The sequence below is a fragment of the Heliangelus exortis genome, chromosome 24 (genome assembly GCF_036169615.1).
Source record: "Heliangelus exortis chromosome 24, bHelExo1.hap1, whole genome shotgun sequence".
In the NCBI taxonomy this organism is placed as follows: domain Eukaryota; kingdom Metazoa; phylum Chordata; class Aves; order Apodiformes; family Trochilidae; genus Heliangelus; species Heliangelus exortis.
In genome coordinates, this window is record NC_092445.1 from 5,121,681 (window position 1) to 5,138,119 (window position 16,439).

At 44.5% G+C, this 16,439-nt stretch overlaps 1 protein-coding gene across 2 annotated transcripts in view; it reads left to right on the forward strand.

Annotated features, from left to right (window-relative positions):
• Window positions 1-16,439, forward strand: part of CSMD2 (CUB and Sushi multiple domains 2) — a 233,022-nt gene that overhangs the window by 29,688 nt on the left and 186,895 nt on the right. For both annotated transcript variants that reach the window (XR_011730472.1, XM_071767651.1), the window contains exon 4: window positions 6,274-6,386. Coding sequence is in view for 1 of the 2 variants with exons in the window: in XM_071767651.1 (XP_071623752.1) it covers window positions 6,274-6,386 (113 nt within the window). In the remaining variant the exon portion in view is untranslated. The remainder of the gene's footprint in view (window positions 1-6,273; window positions 6,387-16,439) is intronic.

Here is a 16,439-nt window from a genome sequence, read left to right on the forward strand (position 1 = left end):
GGTTGCTGCAAGAGCAACTGCTGAGATCTGGTCCTTTTCTTACCAAAGAGTGTAATTGTCTGTTTGATTTTGTAGCTGTTTGGAAAACATAAAGGCTTCTGCTGTGCAAAGATGCAGTAATTGTCTTTACATCTTTAGTGAGTTTTACAATATTTAGGTTTACAGCTGATTAAAGCTGCTGTAGTGGAATAAAAGGTTTAGGGAGGAGATAAATATATTTTCATGTGAACTGTTTGGTAGCTTTTGTTGTCGTTTGTGTATATTGGAGTGTGAAATGCTGTTCTAGCATTTTTATGGACTGTTTGCTTTAGCTCTTGATATTGGGCCCTTTAGCAATCCAGGTGCATGCCAAGACATCTTCTCCCTGGGGTGGTTCCTGGTTTCTGTGTGTGTGGCATAGGAGCTTGGAAACAAAAAAGTGAGTTTGGTGGAGTGGGTTTGGTGGAGCTGGAATCAAACCCAGGACTTGCATTGCTGGGCTCTCCTGCTAAACATTAGCAACATTTTTATTCTGTTTCTGCTCAATATTCAGCATTCACACAAAGTGCAAGTGAATAAAGCATTAGATATGATGTGAATCAATATTACAGTCTTTTCTGGATAGGTGTTCATTGGTAGGAAGAATGGGATTTGTGCCAGGTTTTTCCTCATACAGTGCACCTTAAAAAATCAAATTTCTTCTTAACCTACTTTTTGACTGCACTGGCTGTGGAGGACAAGTTGCACCTCTGTTTTGTTTTGGTTTTGTTTTTTGGTTTTTTTTCCTTTTGGTTGTTTCTTTTTAACTCAATAGAATGGGAACTTCTATTGTTCTTTTCTCATCTGCTGCCAATAAATTCTACTTTCCTATGTGTTGTTATGAGTAAATATAAATGAAAGCTTTTAAGAATTAGAGTAGGCATTACCTTTATTGTGGGGGGAAGAATATTTCTGTCCAGAACGTATAAAAGTTCCCGAGAACTTTTTTCTTTCCTTTTCTTGCATTTAACTGATGTGTTTACTCAATGTGAAGTTCTTTAGCCCATCAGATGCTGGTTTTTGGGCAGCAAGGAGCAGAAGGGTTAATTTTACTAAAGAGCTGGTGTGAACATTGGGCTATTGGCAACACTTCCCATTCACCAAGTGCTCTGTGTTCAGCAAGAGCCCTCTGTGGTTTGCAGGGGGTTCCAAGAACTTATTTTTCCCATTTACTAGATTTCACACCCCTGATGGTTTTTTAGAAGAAAGCCAGGAATAACCTAAAACTGCCAAGTTTTGAGTCGACTCTGCTGAGCCTTGCTTGGTTTATATCCAAACTTGTCTTTGTTTACTCAGAATCTCAGCTCAGGTTTGCCAAGAGGTTACTGAAATCTGGTGAACTGTTCTGTGAATCTGGGGGTGGTTTTTGGTTTGCAGTAAGAAGACAGAATATAGATGGCAAAGCCTGTTAGAGATGTGTTTGTGTCTCCCTGTTGCCTCAGAAAGCACAGGGAAAATGAGCATGAAAGGGACGTGGTAAAATAATAAAATAAATCCAAATCCATGGTCTTGCTATTCTGTTGCATTGTATGGAAAATGAAATTTATTGAAATTTGATGCCGAGCACCTGTTCCCAACTTGAGCCATGAAAACCTCAGGTATTTGAGATGGCCTTGCTGGCTTTAGGCTCTGTAAGTAACACTTTTCCAGTGGGAATTGACCCAAACCCCATTTTAAACAAGTGAAGAAATCCAGACTGGAATTTGAGCCCTGTGAGTGTTCCTGGGGAAGTGTTGGCTCCTGAAGCCTTGCTCAGGGTCAGAGATGAGCAAAGGACTCTTGTGCCTTGGTGAATTCTGCCTTGCTTGGAGAAGTGGAGGGAATGCAGCTGATTCCTAAGTCATGTTGGCACCTGGGCTGAGCTGTGTGAATGAGATTGGAATCTTCAGCCAAGTCCTGGGTGAACTCTCTGAAAAAATGCAGGTTTGGTGTATGGCATTGTGAGTGAGTTCAGGGGACAGAGGAAGCTTTGCTGGTGCTTGGTACCCTCTTTGTAAGAAAAAACACAGCTATCTGTGTCTGAGCAAATCAATTGTTTTATTTTCAAAGCAATTACCTGGGCAGCTGGAAAGTAGCATGGAATAAAATGGGACAGGTGATGTTGGTTGACAGCAAAGGAGCTTGGAGTTGCTTGGTGCAGTATACAAGGATTATACTGCTGCCTGCAACATCTCTCAGCAGGTATTTCTTTGGGATCTGTTTGTAGTTTTAGCCAAAAATAAAATCAGATTTTTGAGCATAAATCATTCCAACAAGTTGAGTACATCCAGTTGTGAACTGAGACTGTTTCTCTTGGGTCACTACGCAGCCTTTTAAACTCACAGAGGATTTTTTTGATTTTTTTTTTTTTTTTCCAGAGAGCATCATTTCAGCCTTGCATTGATCTGAGTAACACCAGTGAGTCCTGCCTTGCAGACACAGCTGACTTTTAAGTGTCTGCAGGAGCTCCAAGGCTTCTCAGATTGTGATCTGCTGTTTTCCTGGTGATCCCTGAGAACATCCATGGTACCAGTTATTCTGTCAGTGCTGTTAAAAGAATTATCAAGCTAAGGTCTCACAGTAATTGCTTGTTTCTTTACCATAGCAATAGAGAGAGAGAAAGGGAGAACCACAGGGGAAAAACCCAGAATCAGGCAAGGCTGAGGAGATGCCAGCAGAGCCAGCTGACTCCTCTGGTTCTTCTATCCACACTTCCTGAAAATGGGGAAAAATCTGCACAGTTTTTCTGGCTGAAAGCAGAGGGGATCAGACACGTGGGAGAGGTGGTGGGGAGCAGCCTGGGGTGCAGGGGATGAGCTCAGGGTGATGGGGAAGAGGAAGAGGCAGCCCAAGGACACTGGAGCAGTTCCTGGCGGGATAGCAGAGGGGTGGCATGGAAAACCCTCCTGGAGACAGGGCTAGCACTGAATTTTGCAGGCACTGGTATGTGAGAAACAAAGCCTTGTCAGCTGCAGTTTTACCACACATATTGTAGTCCTTGTGCCTAGGGCATCTGTGCTTTGCTTTCTTGCCAGCTTTGTAAAGGAGCATTTGAAATGCACAGTGATTCACTTGGGATTGGGGCTGTGATTTGGAGGAGACATTAAACTCCTTTAGGATGAAAGATGATTTCTAAAACTAAGATATTAATAGGAATTACAAGATGTTCCCCCCTCCCCCCCAGCCACTTTACCCTGTACCCACCAGCAACTTTTTCTTTACAGGTAGCACATTTTTTTCTTTAGTGAGATCTGAGATGGGATGGATTGCTGGGGAGAAATTCCCTCATCTCTTGCATTTGCTCTTTTATTCTTGACATACATGAAGCAGCCTTGAGGAGGACATCTGAGTGACCACTGGCTCTGCAGTGCCTGACTTTCCAGTTTCCCCTCAGACTCCACATTTTAAAATACACATCTACAGATTTTTCTGAAGGTGTTCTCCCTGCAGCAGCTGGAGTACAACCCTTACACCTCTCTTTCATCTGACCAAGAAAGCTGCAAGTTCAGTAATACCAATTGTTATCCATTTGTCAGAGGAGGGACTGAACACACATTTGTGCTCTCATTGAAGCCACTGGCTCTCCTCATTGCACCCAGACCAGGTGTCCACCTAAATATAAAACTTGATCCAAAGTCAATTAGAAATTCTTTGGGCTCTTTCTGTTGGCCCCAGCTGGCAATGGGTTAGTTGGAGACTTCATGGATGCACCTTTTGGATGACTTCAGGTTGTCTGCTGCCTTATTAACTGGGGGCATGGGGTGAAGGAGGATTCCTGTCCTGTTCTGGACTGGGTTCCAAAGGACACTTCTCACTCTGAGCTGCTCTTTGCTCAGCACAGTCCCTGGCACCTACCTGGCTCAGCCTGAATCTTGTCCTGGGATAGTGCAGGGTGTCAGGTTATGGAACCATGTCATTTAAACAGTATATACTGATGAGAGTGGTGCGTTTGATGGGGAATTTTCTTTAATAGATGCCTTTAAGTTGCACACAGGAAAAAAAAAAAAATCACTGAAGTATGGTGTCGTGTAATTTAATGCCAGGTTAAATGATGCAATCCAATGCGTTTTCATTAGATGTTCTGAGACACTTCTTCAGCATTTATGCTTTAAAGGCTGTTGGATTGCCAGCTGCAATAACTATTTTGATTGCAGCCCGAGCTGATGGTGGGCATCCTACCAGAAAAATAATGTGCTGTGTTTTAATGATGGCACCTGCACTGCAGAACGGGAACCTGCGTCAGTGTGTGTGGAGCAGGGGTGTGCAACAGATGGAGGTGAGACCACTGGCACAGGGACCAAAATGTGTGACCTGCCTGGCTGCTTTTCCAGGCTTTTCTTTCTTCCTAGGCTGAGGGAAGTGGTTGGTTGGGAGCTGGAGGTGCTGAGCAGAGCCAGCAGTGGGGCTGTGTCTGGAGTCTGACTCCTTTTGTGTGAGCACTTGGGAGAACTTTCCAAAGGGGAAAAGCTTTTGGCATTGGGGAAGGTTGGGAAGAGGGGAGGGAGTTGGGCTCTAGGAGGAGTGGGGAGCAGCTCAGGAGCCCCTGGTACAGCCCAGGCTTTGAGCTGCTGCTGTGGTTGAGGGGTTTGAGCTCAGGGACCTGCAGAGAACCTGGGAGGAGGTGGTGGTGACAGCAGCAGGGACCTGGTCCTGACATCACCTCCAGCAGAGCTGTTCTGAGGAGCAGAATTTGTTTTGATGCAAGGGGGGAGCCCTGAACCAGAAATATTTGTAATCTGGGGCAGAGAGTGAAGAAGAATGCAAACAGAGTAGAGGATTTCTGGGCTGATTTGTTTTGGTATATTGATTTTTGCTGTACTGTGAAGCAAAGGCAAGCTTATGATGTGGCATTTCTGGCACTGGTTTAGGTTGGTTCCTCACAGTAGGAGCAGAATGAAGCCAATGAAAAACACATTGAAAATCTCACATTCAGTGTTGGCTCCGAGCAACTTCAGGGGATAATCACTCAGTAATCCATTTGGCCAGAGAAACAGGAGAAATGGAAGAAGATCATTCATGTTGATATTACTACCCTCACCTTCTTGTTATAGCCTTAATAAAAACAGAGAACAGAGTTTACTGCTTTTTTCTCATTAGCATATATATAAATATTTATCACTACCCTAAGTAACAGTGATGTTGGGATTCCTGTTTCATGTTTGAGGCCACATGGTTTCATGTTCTGTTTGCCATCATGTTGGTCTCTTTTAAAATTTGTCTGGGCAGCAGCTTTTGGGAGGAAGGCACAAGGACAGCTTCCCAGCCAGGATGTCCTGCCAAGCTTGGCTGTTCCTGGGTCTTTGGACCAAGAGTGATTGGAGCAGAAGCTTTGTTAAATCACTGTTTCTTCAAGAGGATGTTGCCTGTGCTCTTGCTTGGGGAAGATGGGGACATCAGAAGAAGAAAACTTTTAATTGCATATGTTGGTTGAGGGCCTAAGAGGAGGAATCACTTTTATTTTGGCTGCAGCTGCTTCCAGCAAGAACAGGAATTTGATCTCATTTCTAGTGCAGGTTTTCACTGCAGGAGGAAATATGAAAATTAGCAGCATAGAGGGTAGGAGTTGCTATGTAGCTATTTTTCTCATTGAAGCTGTATTCCAGCCTTCCTTCTGAATAAGTTTAGTTTCAGCACTAATGAGGGCACTTTTCATCTTCCATGGCAGAAAGGCTGTTTGATCTGAGGGGGAAGACATTTGGTCACCTTTTGTGCTGCCAAGCAGCCTGTTTTCTTCTGTTTGCTCCAGGGACACGAGACAGAGACAAATGAACATCTGAAGCTAAGGGCCTGGAGAAGTGGTTGGGTTTATTAATTTTTAGAGGTTCAGGAAAGCCAGAGGTTCCCATGAAAATTGTCTTTTTAATCAGTGTGGAATCTGGAGAAAGACTGAGAAAGAACCCTCAGTTACAATTTCATGCCCCTGTGCACAGGCTGTCCTTTCCTTTAAGGCCCTGTAACTAAAAAATAGGAATCCAAGCTGAAGGGCAGTGTTGTTCCAGGTAGCACTTAATCCCCATTGCCTCCTCCAGGACACGTGCACTTGCTTAAATGTACACAGATGTATAAATATTGTGAAAAAACATCATCATTTGCAAACTGGGGTCCTCCTAGCATGCAGAATCCAGCAGAATTCCTGGTGGGAAAAGCTGAGGATGGGTTTGCCCAGCGTTTGTTGCACAGCTGGAGCTGGGCCAGGCTGGTTTCCTTAGCTCTTCCCTTTGCTGGGAGGTGAAAGGCAGCAGTGGTGAGTGTAACCTTCCTCTCGATTTCTTCCAGGTTAACGGGTTTCCAGCTGCCTGCTCCTGTTGTGAGCACAGGGGTTGTGCTGTCCTTGTGGCTTGTCAGTGATTATGCGGTCAGTGCTCAAGGCTTCCAGGCCAGCTATGAAGGTAAGTGTGTCCTGGGCAGGCATGGGCTTCAATTCTATCCCCCTTTGGCTGATGGAAGGGTGTGAAACGAAGGTTCAGTTTATACCAGGATATAACCAGGAGTGCCTGGTTCTTGTGTAATTTGATCCAATTTTTCACAACACAAAATCTCTGATTCCTTCTGAGTATGATGTGTTTTTTTTCCTCTAAGCATCTGCACTCAAAATGCCTTTAAAAGCTCACTCTAACAGAGAAGCCAGGGCGAAAAGGAAGGGTAATGTGGGATTTTCCAGTGGAATCTGTAACATCAAACAAATCCACTCTTAATGACAGCTGAGAGTGGAGAGTGCAGAGCAGTTGCTGCCTTTTACTTTACGTTCTCTTGGTTTTCTTTCCCTTACACCCATCTCACACATACTTAAATTCACCTCCTGTATCTCTTCTCATAAATGATGCCCCGTGTTTAGTAGTTGTGGAGATAAATAGTTGGATGTAAAGGCTTGGTCGTTTCAGGAAATCTTGGAATCTGGAAATCATCAGATATGTCAAAGGATATTTTATAGGAGAAGGGAGGTCATGGATTTCTGTGAGCTGGTACTGCAGGGCAGATAACACATCAACTGTTTTAGAATTTCAGTTACATTTTTGTTGATCTCTGAACTTAGAACACTGTTTCCCATAAATGTTCTCCTTCAGAGTCCTTCCAAGTTCTCAGTCTCAGTGCTAATTTTGGTGATGGGTCCCACCACACAATTCCCAATACCTCAAACCAAGCAGATGCCTTCATTAGGTGATGCTGGAGTCTCTCAACATTTTCTGCACTCAACAATTGTTCAGGTTCAGGGGAATTCTGTTGAAATGCCCTCTTAATTTCTGATTAAAACTTCTGCCTTGGGGCATCAGTGGCACTGCGATGCTTTTGTCAAAGTGTTCAGTGTCTTATCAGGTGTGGCCAGGGGATGGTGTTAAAGTTCATCTCTGTTGGACACTGTGCTCTTTTCCTTCCCCCAGTAAGTGCTTGCTGAGGTACTGGTGGGGCTGTGGGGAAGGTGAGGAATGGCAGAGTCCATTGCCTGTCTGCAAAATCTCTGCAAGAGCTGAAGTCAATGGCTGTCGAGCAGACACGACAGAACATTGCTCCCACATTGTTTGGTAAAGGACATGTAGCTGTTTTTGCACTTCCTTGACATTTAGAGTACATATTTTGGCATTTACACACAGTTGCTTGTATAATCCCTAATTTTTTTTTATTATCTTGATGCAGCAGGTAATCTTGTACAAAGGTTTGTTCCAGGGCTGCCCTTTAGTCACGCGGATTTGAAGTTGATTTGAAGTTTATTTGTCTGGTGATTAGGAAGCTTTAAAGCAGGTAACTCGAGTGAGTCTCCTGGGAAAAAAATAAAGTACTTAAAACTTAGCCTGAGTCACTGAGTGAGACAGAGCATTGGTGTAAACAAAAGTCTCATTTTAAGAGGGAGGGGACCTGCTGTCTGGATTCTTGTTAACTAAGACTGAAAGAGGAGATAAGGTGGTGTTTTGTTGATTTTTTTTTCCCTTCATAAGGATGTGCTGCTGTAATGCTGTTTCAGTTCCTCAGTGATCTACAACTTGGTGAACAGCTTGTGATTCGATAATTCATGTTTAAAGACAGAGCAATGCATCAGAGTCCTTGCAGTTAAATGGCTCCTTTATGATCTGCTATCAAAGCATATTTATTATTCTCCTCCTCCCTTTAAGCATTTACTCGGAAATGCACCAAGACAACTTTAAAACTGGAACAAAAGATCTCAGGAACTTTTTTAAAGGAGCATGGGAAGAAAGTATGTTGGAGGCATTGAAGTGACACAAAACCCCTGTGCTTACACTGCTGTCTGCTCTGCCCCAGCCCTCTGGGAAATGCAGAAATTGAGGTTTGCTTTATCTCAGCTGGCATCTTCCTGGCTGATCTACTCAGTGTGATGCTGGCATGATAAGATCTCTTACAAGCAATTCCTTGAAAACAACTCCTGCTCATACTGGATATGTTTCCTCACTCCTTGTTTCAGGACACAGTGTAATTAGACATTTTCCCTGGCTAAAAAAAGGGAAGAGCTTCTGTGTGGTGGTGGCAGAACCTGTTTGAAAATGTTGCCACGATGTGAGTGTTCAGAAAAGCTTTGAGCAGAGGCAGTTTCTGCAGGGCTGCAGAGCTCCCAGTCCTCCCATTCCTCCCATTCCCAAGCTCCCGGTCCTCCCATTCCTCCCATTCCCATTCCTCTGGGCTCTGACGTTTCCTGATTTCATTCTCTTCTCCTCTGCTTTGCTGCTGGATCTCCCCTCATCCTCTTTTCCTCCCTGTCTGACTTCCTCATCTTTTTCCCTTTAGTCTGCTCTGTGTTGCCAGCTGATTCCTGCCTGCTCCCACTCTCTGATCCTTTTCTCTGCTCTTTTACTGTTTGCTGTGATTTTTCTCCAGCTCGGTAACCAGCAGGGATTTGATGCTCCTTCTCTTGCTGGGGAAGGCAGAGCAAACACAGAGGTTGATGTTCTCCTTCCCCAGCCCAGCAGTGTCTGGAGGAGCAGAAGAGGTGACTGAGGGTGCCCCAGTGACAGCTCCAGTGCTCCGGCTCCTCTTCCCAGTTTGGTGCTGGTGTTGTGTGGTCTGTGGGTTCCCAGCTTCCAAGGTCATTGGAATGGTTCTTGGTGTGCACCCTGCAAGGGCTTTGGGCTCAGGGGTGCCCATGTGGGGTGCAGTGAGGATGGGAAACCCCAGAGCTGGATCCCAATGGGAGGTGCAGACAGGCACAAAAGTGATAAATGGGTGATCTGGAAAAAGAAATGGGGACAACCACTGCAGGATGAGTGGGCAGGAGATATTGTCAGTGCTTTCTTGCTGAGTTGAAAGAATAGAGAAAATTTCCTTTTCATTTCAATAGAATAGTTTGATCTGTTTGTCATTTTTGAGATTCTGCTCTTAAATATAAGCAGCTTTATGAAGCCCCATTTCAGAACATATGATTTAGGTAATACTTAAGTGTAAGTGCTTTCATGATTTCAGCATCCTTAAATTTGCCTTTTTTTACCTGTTAAACTGTCCCTTCAATTCAACATGATTACACAATTAGCCTTGTTCACCCTCAGACTCTGGGATTTTTTCCTTTTCTTTTATGACTAAATGATTCTTCTGAAAAATCCTAACCAGCTGTTGTGGAGTCTTGAATTTCATTTAAACTGCAGGAGAATTTCTAAGAGACAGCTATAAGTAACCCAACTTGGAATTTTACCAGGATGTGAATCTTGACAGTCTCATCTTGTGAAAAATATTCCTAAAGATTTAATGACCAGAAATGACCAGTGCTTCCATTTATTGCTTCCCCTGAAAGATGTGTGAAGCTAATATTAGGCACATGCCTAGAGTACAATGTGAAATTAATTGCAATCACTGCTGCTGCACACCTGATGAATGCACAGTAAGTTGACATTTAAAATAAATTGGGCAAGCCTTTTACAATAAGAGGGAAATTGCTATAAATTCCACATAATTTCCTCAATAATGCTAATAGAAGTTCCTGATGAATAGCAGATGGGTTTTTTTTAGCTAACTAATGTAGATATAAAATTACATTATTATTTGTAAACCATTACCTCTTGGCTGCCTTGTTAGTTTTGAGGGTATGATAAATAGAAAGGGATTTAAGGAAAGATGCTGGAACCTGCTTTTTATCACACAAAACTTGAAGCAATGCTACAAACCACCAGGGCTCCTGAGCTCAATGAAACTTTGCTTTTAAGGGCTGCACAGGTCCATCTTCCTGAGACACTTGAGTGGATTTTTTTTTATTTTTTTTTTCAAAATCAGAGTTGAGTTGGCAGCCCCTGGAAGGAACCCCAGGGCATTTTGGACTCTGCTGTGCTGTGTAATGCAGCAAGATTTAACAGGAGGTGAAGATTTCCCTTCCCAAGACATCGTGTTTGATTACAGCTGCAACAAATTTGATAGCTGCAAACATCAAGTGCCTGATTGAAAAGAAACAATTATGCCTAGAAGAACACTGCTTATTTTAAGAAATTAGAAGCTTGTAAATACAGAGGGAAGCAGCCCCAAGTAAATGGTGCTGTTTTCCTTCATAATAAATACCCTCCTCTTAAGCACAAATATCTCATTCTTTAGAGGGCTGCTGGGGGAGATGTGCACAGATATTCAGAAAACACAAATAAAAGGGGTTCCTGTCCCTCTTTGACCACTCCTCTTGCTAAACCTGAATGAGGTTTCCTGACTCTGCTGTTCTGTGGATGTGTTGCCACTTTGCACAAGTTGTGCAGCTCCTTCCTTTCTCAGTTTTTCCCCCCTGACATTTGACTTTAAAGTTGCCCCATGAATGGATGACAAACCAGCCTGATGTATTTGGAAAGAAAGCACTCATCATTTGGGGGCTGAAGGGCAGTTCTTTGGGAGCAGTTGAGGTATTCTGTTCTCTCTGCCTGGGGGGGTCAGGGCTGTTCTGAGGTCTGGGAAGTCTCTAAGGATGCCCTGAATTATAGGGTGTAATAGGGGTGGGAGCAGGGCTGCTGGGTGGGTACATGGGGACTCCTGCTTGGCCAGTGGCTGCTCAGAGCATATTCTCCATCTGTGCAAATAAATTTCAGAACTGCCAGGCTCGTACTGGATGGGCTGGAATTTTTAAATCCATAACCAAATGTACTTTTTCTGCTAATTTGCCTTCTGAACGAACACCATATTGGGTGCATTTAAACATCCAGCTGGGGCCCAAGTCTCTCAGTACCTAAATCATAATTTGAAGCATACAGAGCTCTTGGTAAATTTACTGGCTTGATGCTTTTCTCCTTTTTCAGACCAAGGCAAATGAGTGTGAATGCTGAGTTGCAGCACAGTGGATTAACTCTTGTTCTGGGGGCAGAGGGAAAGATGAAAGCCCCGAGTCTTGCTCTGCTGCTCTTCTGGAAGTTTGGTGTTGCTTTCTTTGTCTGATTGAATTTATGCCAGAGATGGTTTAATGTGTTCAAAACCTAAATAGCCTCACAGCTGGATGTGTGGGTCTGGACTCCAGAGTCCATTGAGTCTTTCCCAGCTGCTCTTCCTTCAGTCTGCTCAGCACTGGGTGTGTTGAGGGTGTATAAAGCATCCAAGGACTGGGCAGTGCCTTTTAGGACTTTATTGTTTTAATAGCTCTAGTTCTTTACCTCCCATCCAGTCATCTGCTCCTGCAATTTTTGCCATTTCATCCTTATCTGCTGTGCTTAATGTTCCTTGCTTTAGTGGCTTTTTGTTCTTGTTTACTATGCCTCCTAATTTTAGTATCAGTTGCGACCTGGGAAAGATTTAGCTTTGTCTCCCCCAGGCTTTTCTCTTCCTCCTCCCCTCCCTCAGGATCTCAGAAGCTGAGTTAGGGTCATGCTGGAGTCAGTGCTTGGGAGGCAGAGACCTTCCTGGGCAACCCTGGGATGCTGAGGGGAGGGAGGCTTGGTGAGTCAGCATCTTTCACATCAATGGTGAACCTGCTGGTGCTTCCTGCTGCCTGCACAAGGAGTAAAGAAAATCCATGTTGGGATGGGGAATGTGATTGCAGTCAGTGCTGGTTTGATGCTGCAGGTGCTTTCTGTGCCTTGTTGCCTGTGAATATCCAAGGGTGAGCACCAAATGGGAGTCCTGCTCTCCAGGAGCCACAGCCTGGACTTCACAGCATCTTCTGTGATGTTGGGTACCAGCCTGAAAAGGTGATGATGGAATTGGTTGTGTTGAATTGATGGTAAAAATATTCATGTGAAGATTTCTGTGCTCATTACAGATTATTCTTTTTACAGTTAATTTTTTCAAAGTTGTAAATTAATTGACATTTTAGAAAGCTCCCCATCTGTTCTATTGTGAAACTGCAAAACCTAAGAACCTTCCTGTGGAGTATAAATCTTGGTGGTTGCAAACTGCTGGCATGCTGTAAAGAGAGATTGCCCGTGTTCTGTATGTAAGCCCACCAGCTAGGGAAGCAATGAAATTACAGAGATGACCAAGGAGTTTTCATCCAGCCCTCTGTACCAAAAATTGGTTTATTAGTTTATTTTGCTGGAGTAACTTGCTTACAGCATTCAAAGCAAGCAGAGAGATCAGCAGCTAAGGTTCTAAATGGGCTGTGCTGGCCTTGTGCACTGCTTAAGAATATTTATTGTCACTGTATCTTAGTGTTTCTAACTTAGCAGGTTTGTGGATGAGTTGACTTGTTTTGAGTCGTGTGGCTGTTCCCAAATGGCTGTAAAAGGACTGATTGTTCTGGAGGCAAAGCAGGAGCTGTTTGAATGTTGACCTCCCTGTGTCTGGACCATCCCAATCCATTTGAGTACAGGGGCATTAAAAAAGCCTGGCTGGTCATAATGAACACCCTGCCTGAAAGAAGGGATGGGAACCAAACCCTGGTGTTATCCCCCCTCTGCCTCTGCTGCATCTCGGGCCGCAATGAACCTGGAGGGGAGCAGAAGGAGCTGGAGCCTTGCTGGGGATGCAGTGATGCAGTGATTCTGCCTCATGCTGAAAAGCTGAAGGGAAGGAAACCCAGCCCTGCAGCAGCTTTGCTCCCCACTCCTCTGTGCTGGAACATCTGGCAGGATTTTGCTGTGCTGGAGCCTGGTGGGGAGGTGAGGAGCAGGAGGATGCTGTGCTCACTGCTCTCATCTGAGGGTTCAGAGCACTGGGAATGCCTGTCTGGAGCTGTCAGAGCCATCCAAACCCTGCAGCTATTCAGGCAGCACAGGGCCTTTTAATTTGCTTCTTGTTTGCAAGGTATTAGTATTGGGACTACATGATAAGCCAAGGTACCAAATAAGCAGCAAGGCAGTGCAGCCTTGTCAATAATATTGAGTGACAGGATTGTTTTACATGGTGTAGTGTCTGGAAGAGAAGTGGTTTGATAATTAGATTTAAAGCATAGCATTGGATTGATTCTGTCTCCAATTTACTGTTTTCTACCTAACATAAAAAATTTGGCTGGCAATAAGTTTGCCCATCGTATGGCTTTTGAATTTTTTTTTTTTTTTTTTTTTTTTTATGGCTGCTCTTTGGATTTTTCCCACAGTCTCTCAGCTCTGTAGCTGTGTTCCTGTTTGTCATCAGCTGTTTGCAATGTGCAGCTACTGTTTCATTTAATGTGCCATATGCATCTTGGAAACGAGTGATTTTGCACAGTCAACTCTTCTGCTCAGTCACGTGTTTGGAGTGGTGGATGCAAAATTAATGAGAGAAATAGTAAAGTATCTGGTTGGTTGAAGTCAGCTGGGCTTTCTCTTCCAAATTAGGCTGAGTTCCTGCCAGTGTTTTTTTTCCCCCCTTTGCTGCTCCCCTGTGCAGGAACTGGTGCCTGCTGAACACTGAATACATCCATTGCTTTGATGCCTTAGCTGCAATGTTAAAAAACCCCAAACAATCTACTTCAGTAGTTTAGACAAAAGCAGTTGTTTTTATAAACAACTTTTAAAGGGCAAAGAGCCACCTGAGAAATCTGAAGTTTGCTTGTAAAGCTTGCTTTGTTATGTGTTTCCAGTTATTTTATCTGCTTGCTGCTTTTTTGTTCCATGGAGGGAGCTGCTGTCATGGTCAGCAGAGGCATTTCAGCCTTGAGAGGGAAATGATGGGGAATTGGCAGGATGGTGGTGACTCAATTATTTTTCACAGCCTTGGCAGGAGCTGGTGGAAGTGCTGCTCAGTCTGATACTTGCAGATGATGTCCAATAAATTTGCTGAAGCAAAATGAAACAAATAAGCCAGGTGTTTGCCCCTGCAGTGTTTATGAGCTCAGGTAGCCAGGCACTCATAAAACAAAAATCTCAGTTAGAAGAGAAATAAATGTAAATAGCTGTGCTGGCCCTGGCTTTTCCTGGGAGCTGGGACTGGAACTTGTTGATGGACAGGGATTGCTTTTCCTTAGGTGTTGGGGCTGTTCAGGTACAAGTACCCCAGGGTATAAAGTGTGATGGGTGTGACACTGCCACTGGCCAGACCTCTGCTGCAATGTTCCTCTGATTGCAGGGGATGCTCCTAGTGCAGTCACTGAGTTCCAGAGTGATGCTGAGCACCCCTCAGAGTGGGGAAGCTGAGCTGGGGGATGCAGGTTTGGGGGGGTTCAGTAGGAGGTGGGTGGCTGGAGCCTGGAGTTCTGTTGGACCATTTGTCTGCCTGAGCTGATCGTGCAGCTTCTCCTGGCAGTGCTGGTTCCCAGAAGGTTGTACTGGGGAGCCAGTGCTGCCTGGTTGGGTTTTTGTGCTGTAAATGTCAGTGCATGTGAGGCCCCATCCTGGGGTAGGATTAATGTCAGGAGTCCAAGGGCAGAGGGCTGGAGGATGTGGAGATGCTGCTCTGGGCTGCTCTTGCTGTCTGGGCACGTTAATATTGCTCAAATGAGCACAGGGTAAAAGCTTTTCCTGCAGGCTGGGGAGGTCTGGATACCTGTACTGCTTCCCAGGGGATCCAGGGAGGTTGCAGGATGTGTTGTGCTGTTTCCCATTATGGCTTTGGATTAAAACGACTCCCTGGGGAAGGAAGAGTCAACCTTCCTATTCTTCTTCTTTTTAGCTATACAAAAGATTTTATTACTTAAATGAGCTCTCAGCAAGTCTGCCCTAATATACTGCTAATTGATTTTAAGACTTGAAAGCAGCAAAGCTTATTAGTGTTTGCTGACTCAGCTGGAACCTCCCCCCATGCGAGGGGATGGAGGAGACATTGACCCAGGCTGCTGCAGCACCAAGTGAAGTAGAGGGAATATTAAGTGTCTCACACTGGTGTTTGATTTGCATATGCAAATGAAATCAATCAGTGCAGACGCAGGAGAGCAGGAATGCTAATGCTCTGCAAACAGGACCCAGTATTAAGCATTTAAGCAAACATCAAGTGACACTTGCTGAGCCCTGGTGTGGGGACACTTGGTGTGCGGGAGGTGCCACTGCTCCTCCCCTCAGCAGAGCAGCTCTGGTGAGCAGCACCTGGGAGAGAACAGGGTATGGGAGGAGTGAGGAGGCACCAAAGCGTTTGTGAGACTGGTGCTGCTTCTGCTTTCATAGCACCTGGAAATGGAGGGGGGTTGGAGCTGGAGATGGACTTAACCTGACTGGGGGATTGAGGTATGGGATGGTGAAAGGTGGTGAACATCAGTGCCTGGAAGTGTCAGCACAGCAGGAAGAGGATTCCTTATAAAAGATCCTCACTGTGGTGGTTCTTTCCTAAAACCTTCATTTTCTCCCCTCTTGCTCCTTTTTTTTCCTTTTGCATATAATAGAGAGCTATTTCTTTTCAATCAAGGAATCTATTTGCAGAGCATGTAGTTGTTAGATGTTTGGTTTTGTTTCAGCATACATTTCCATAAAAAGTCACCACTAATGAGCTGTGTGAAAATTGCAGACTTACTGCCAAGCCAATTTGGTTAAAAGGCTTGTGTGTCCTTCATTACTGCCTGATTCCCACACATGCACAGTCTGCCTGAGCAGGTACAGCCATGGCAGCTATAAAAAGGAAGGTGAGATAGCATCACATCTCTAAAAATGCTGCTGCTACAAATGAAGCTGTTCTTTGGTTTATTTTATCTCCGTGTGCTGGTTTCCCAAATCTGATCAGCCTGACCTGTCGTGGTCCTTAGGCAGAAGGAGGTTTCCAAGGGTCCACATTCACCATCTGAGCTATTTTTCATCTTCAGGGCTCCTGACTGCACTTCTCCATCTGCTTGCCTTCCAAGAAGTCATTATGTTGAATTGTTTCTGTTACATTTTAATTGGCTTTTAGAGTGTTGCACAGAACTCCTGCACCTTGGCAGGGAAGGGAGCTCTTTATAACTCCAGGTGCTATTCCATAGTCCTGGTGATGTGACCAAAGGTTAAACGACTTGTTCAGTTCTGGAGCTGGCTGCAGAAATCCACCAGCCTAGAAAATGTTTCCTGCTCCACAGGATTCACAAATACAGTTTTAGAGGTCACTGTCTAACAGTTACAAAACTTATCCATCTTCTTCTCTACTTAAGAGAAAGGAACACTGGGGGCTGGTCCTCAGCTGGAGACATCGCCTTGAATCTCTTTTGCACCACCTGAACTTCTGCAAGAATC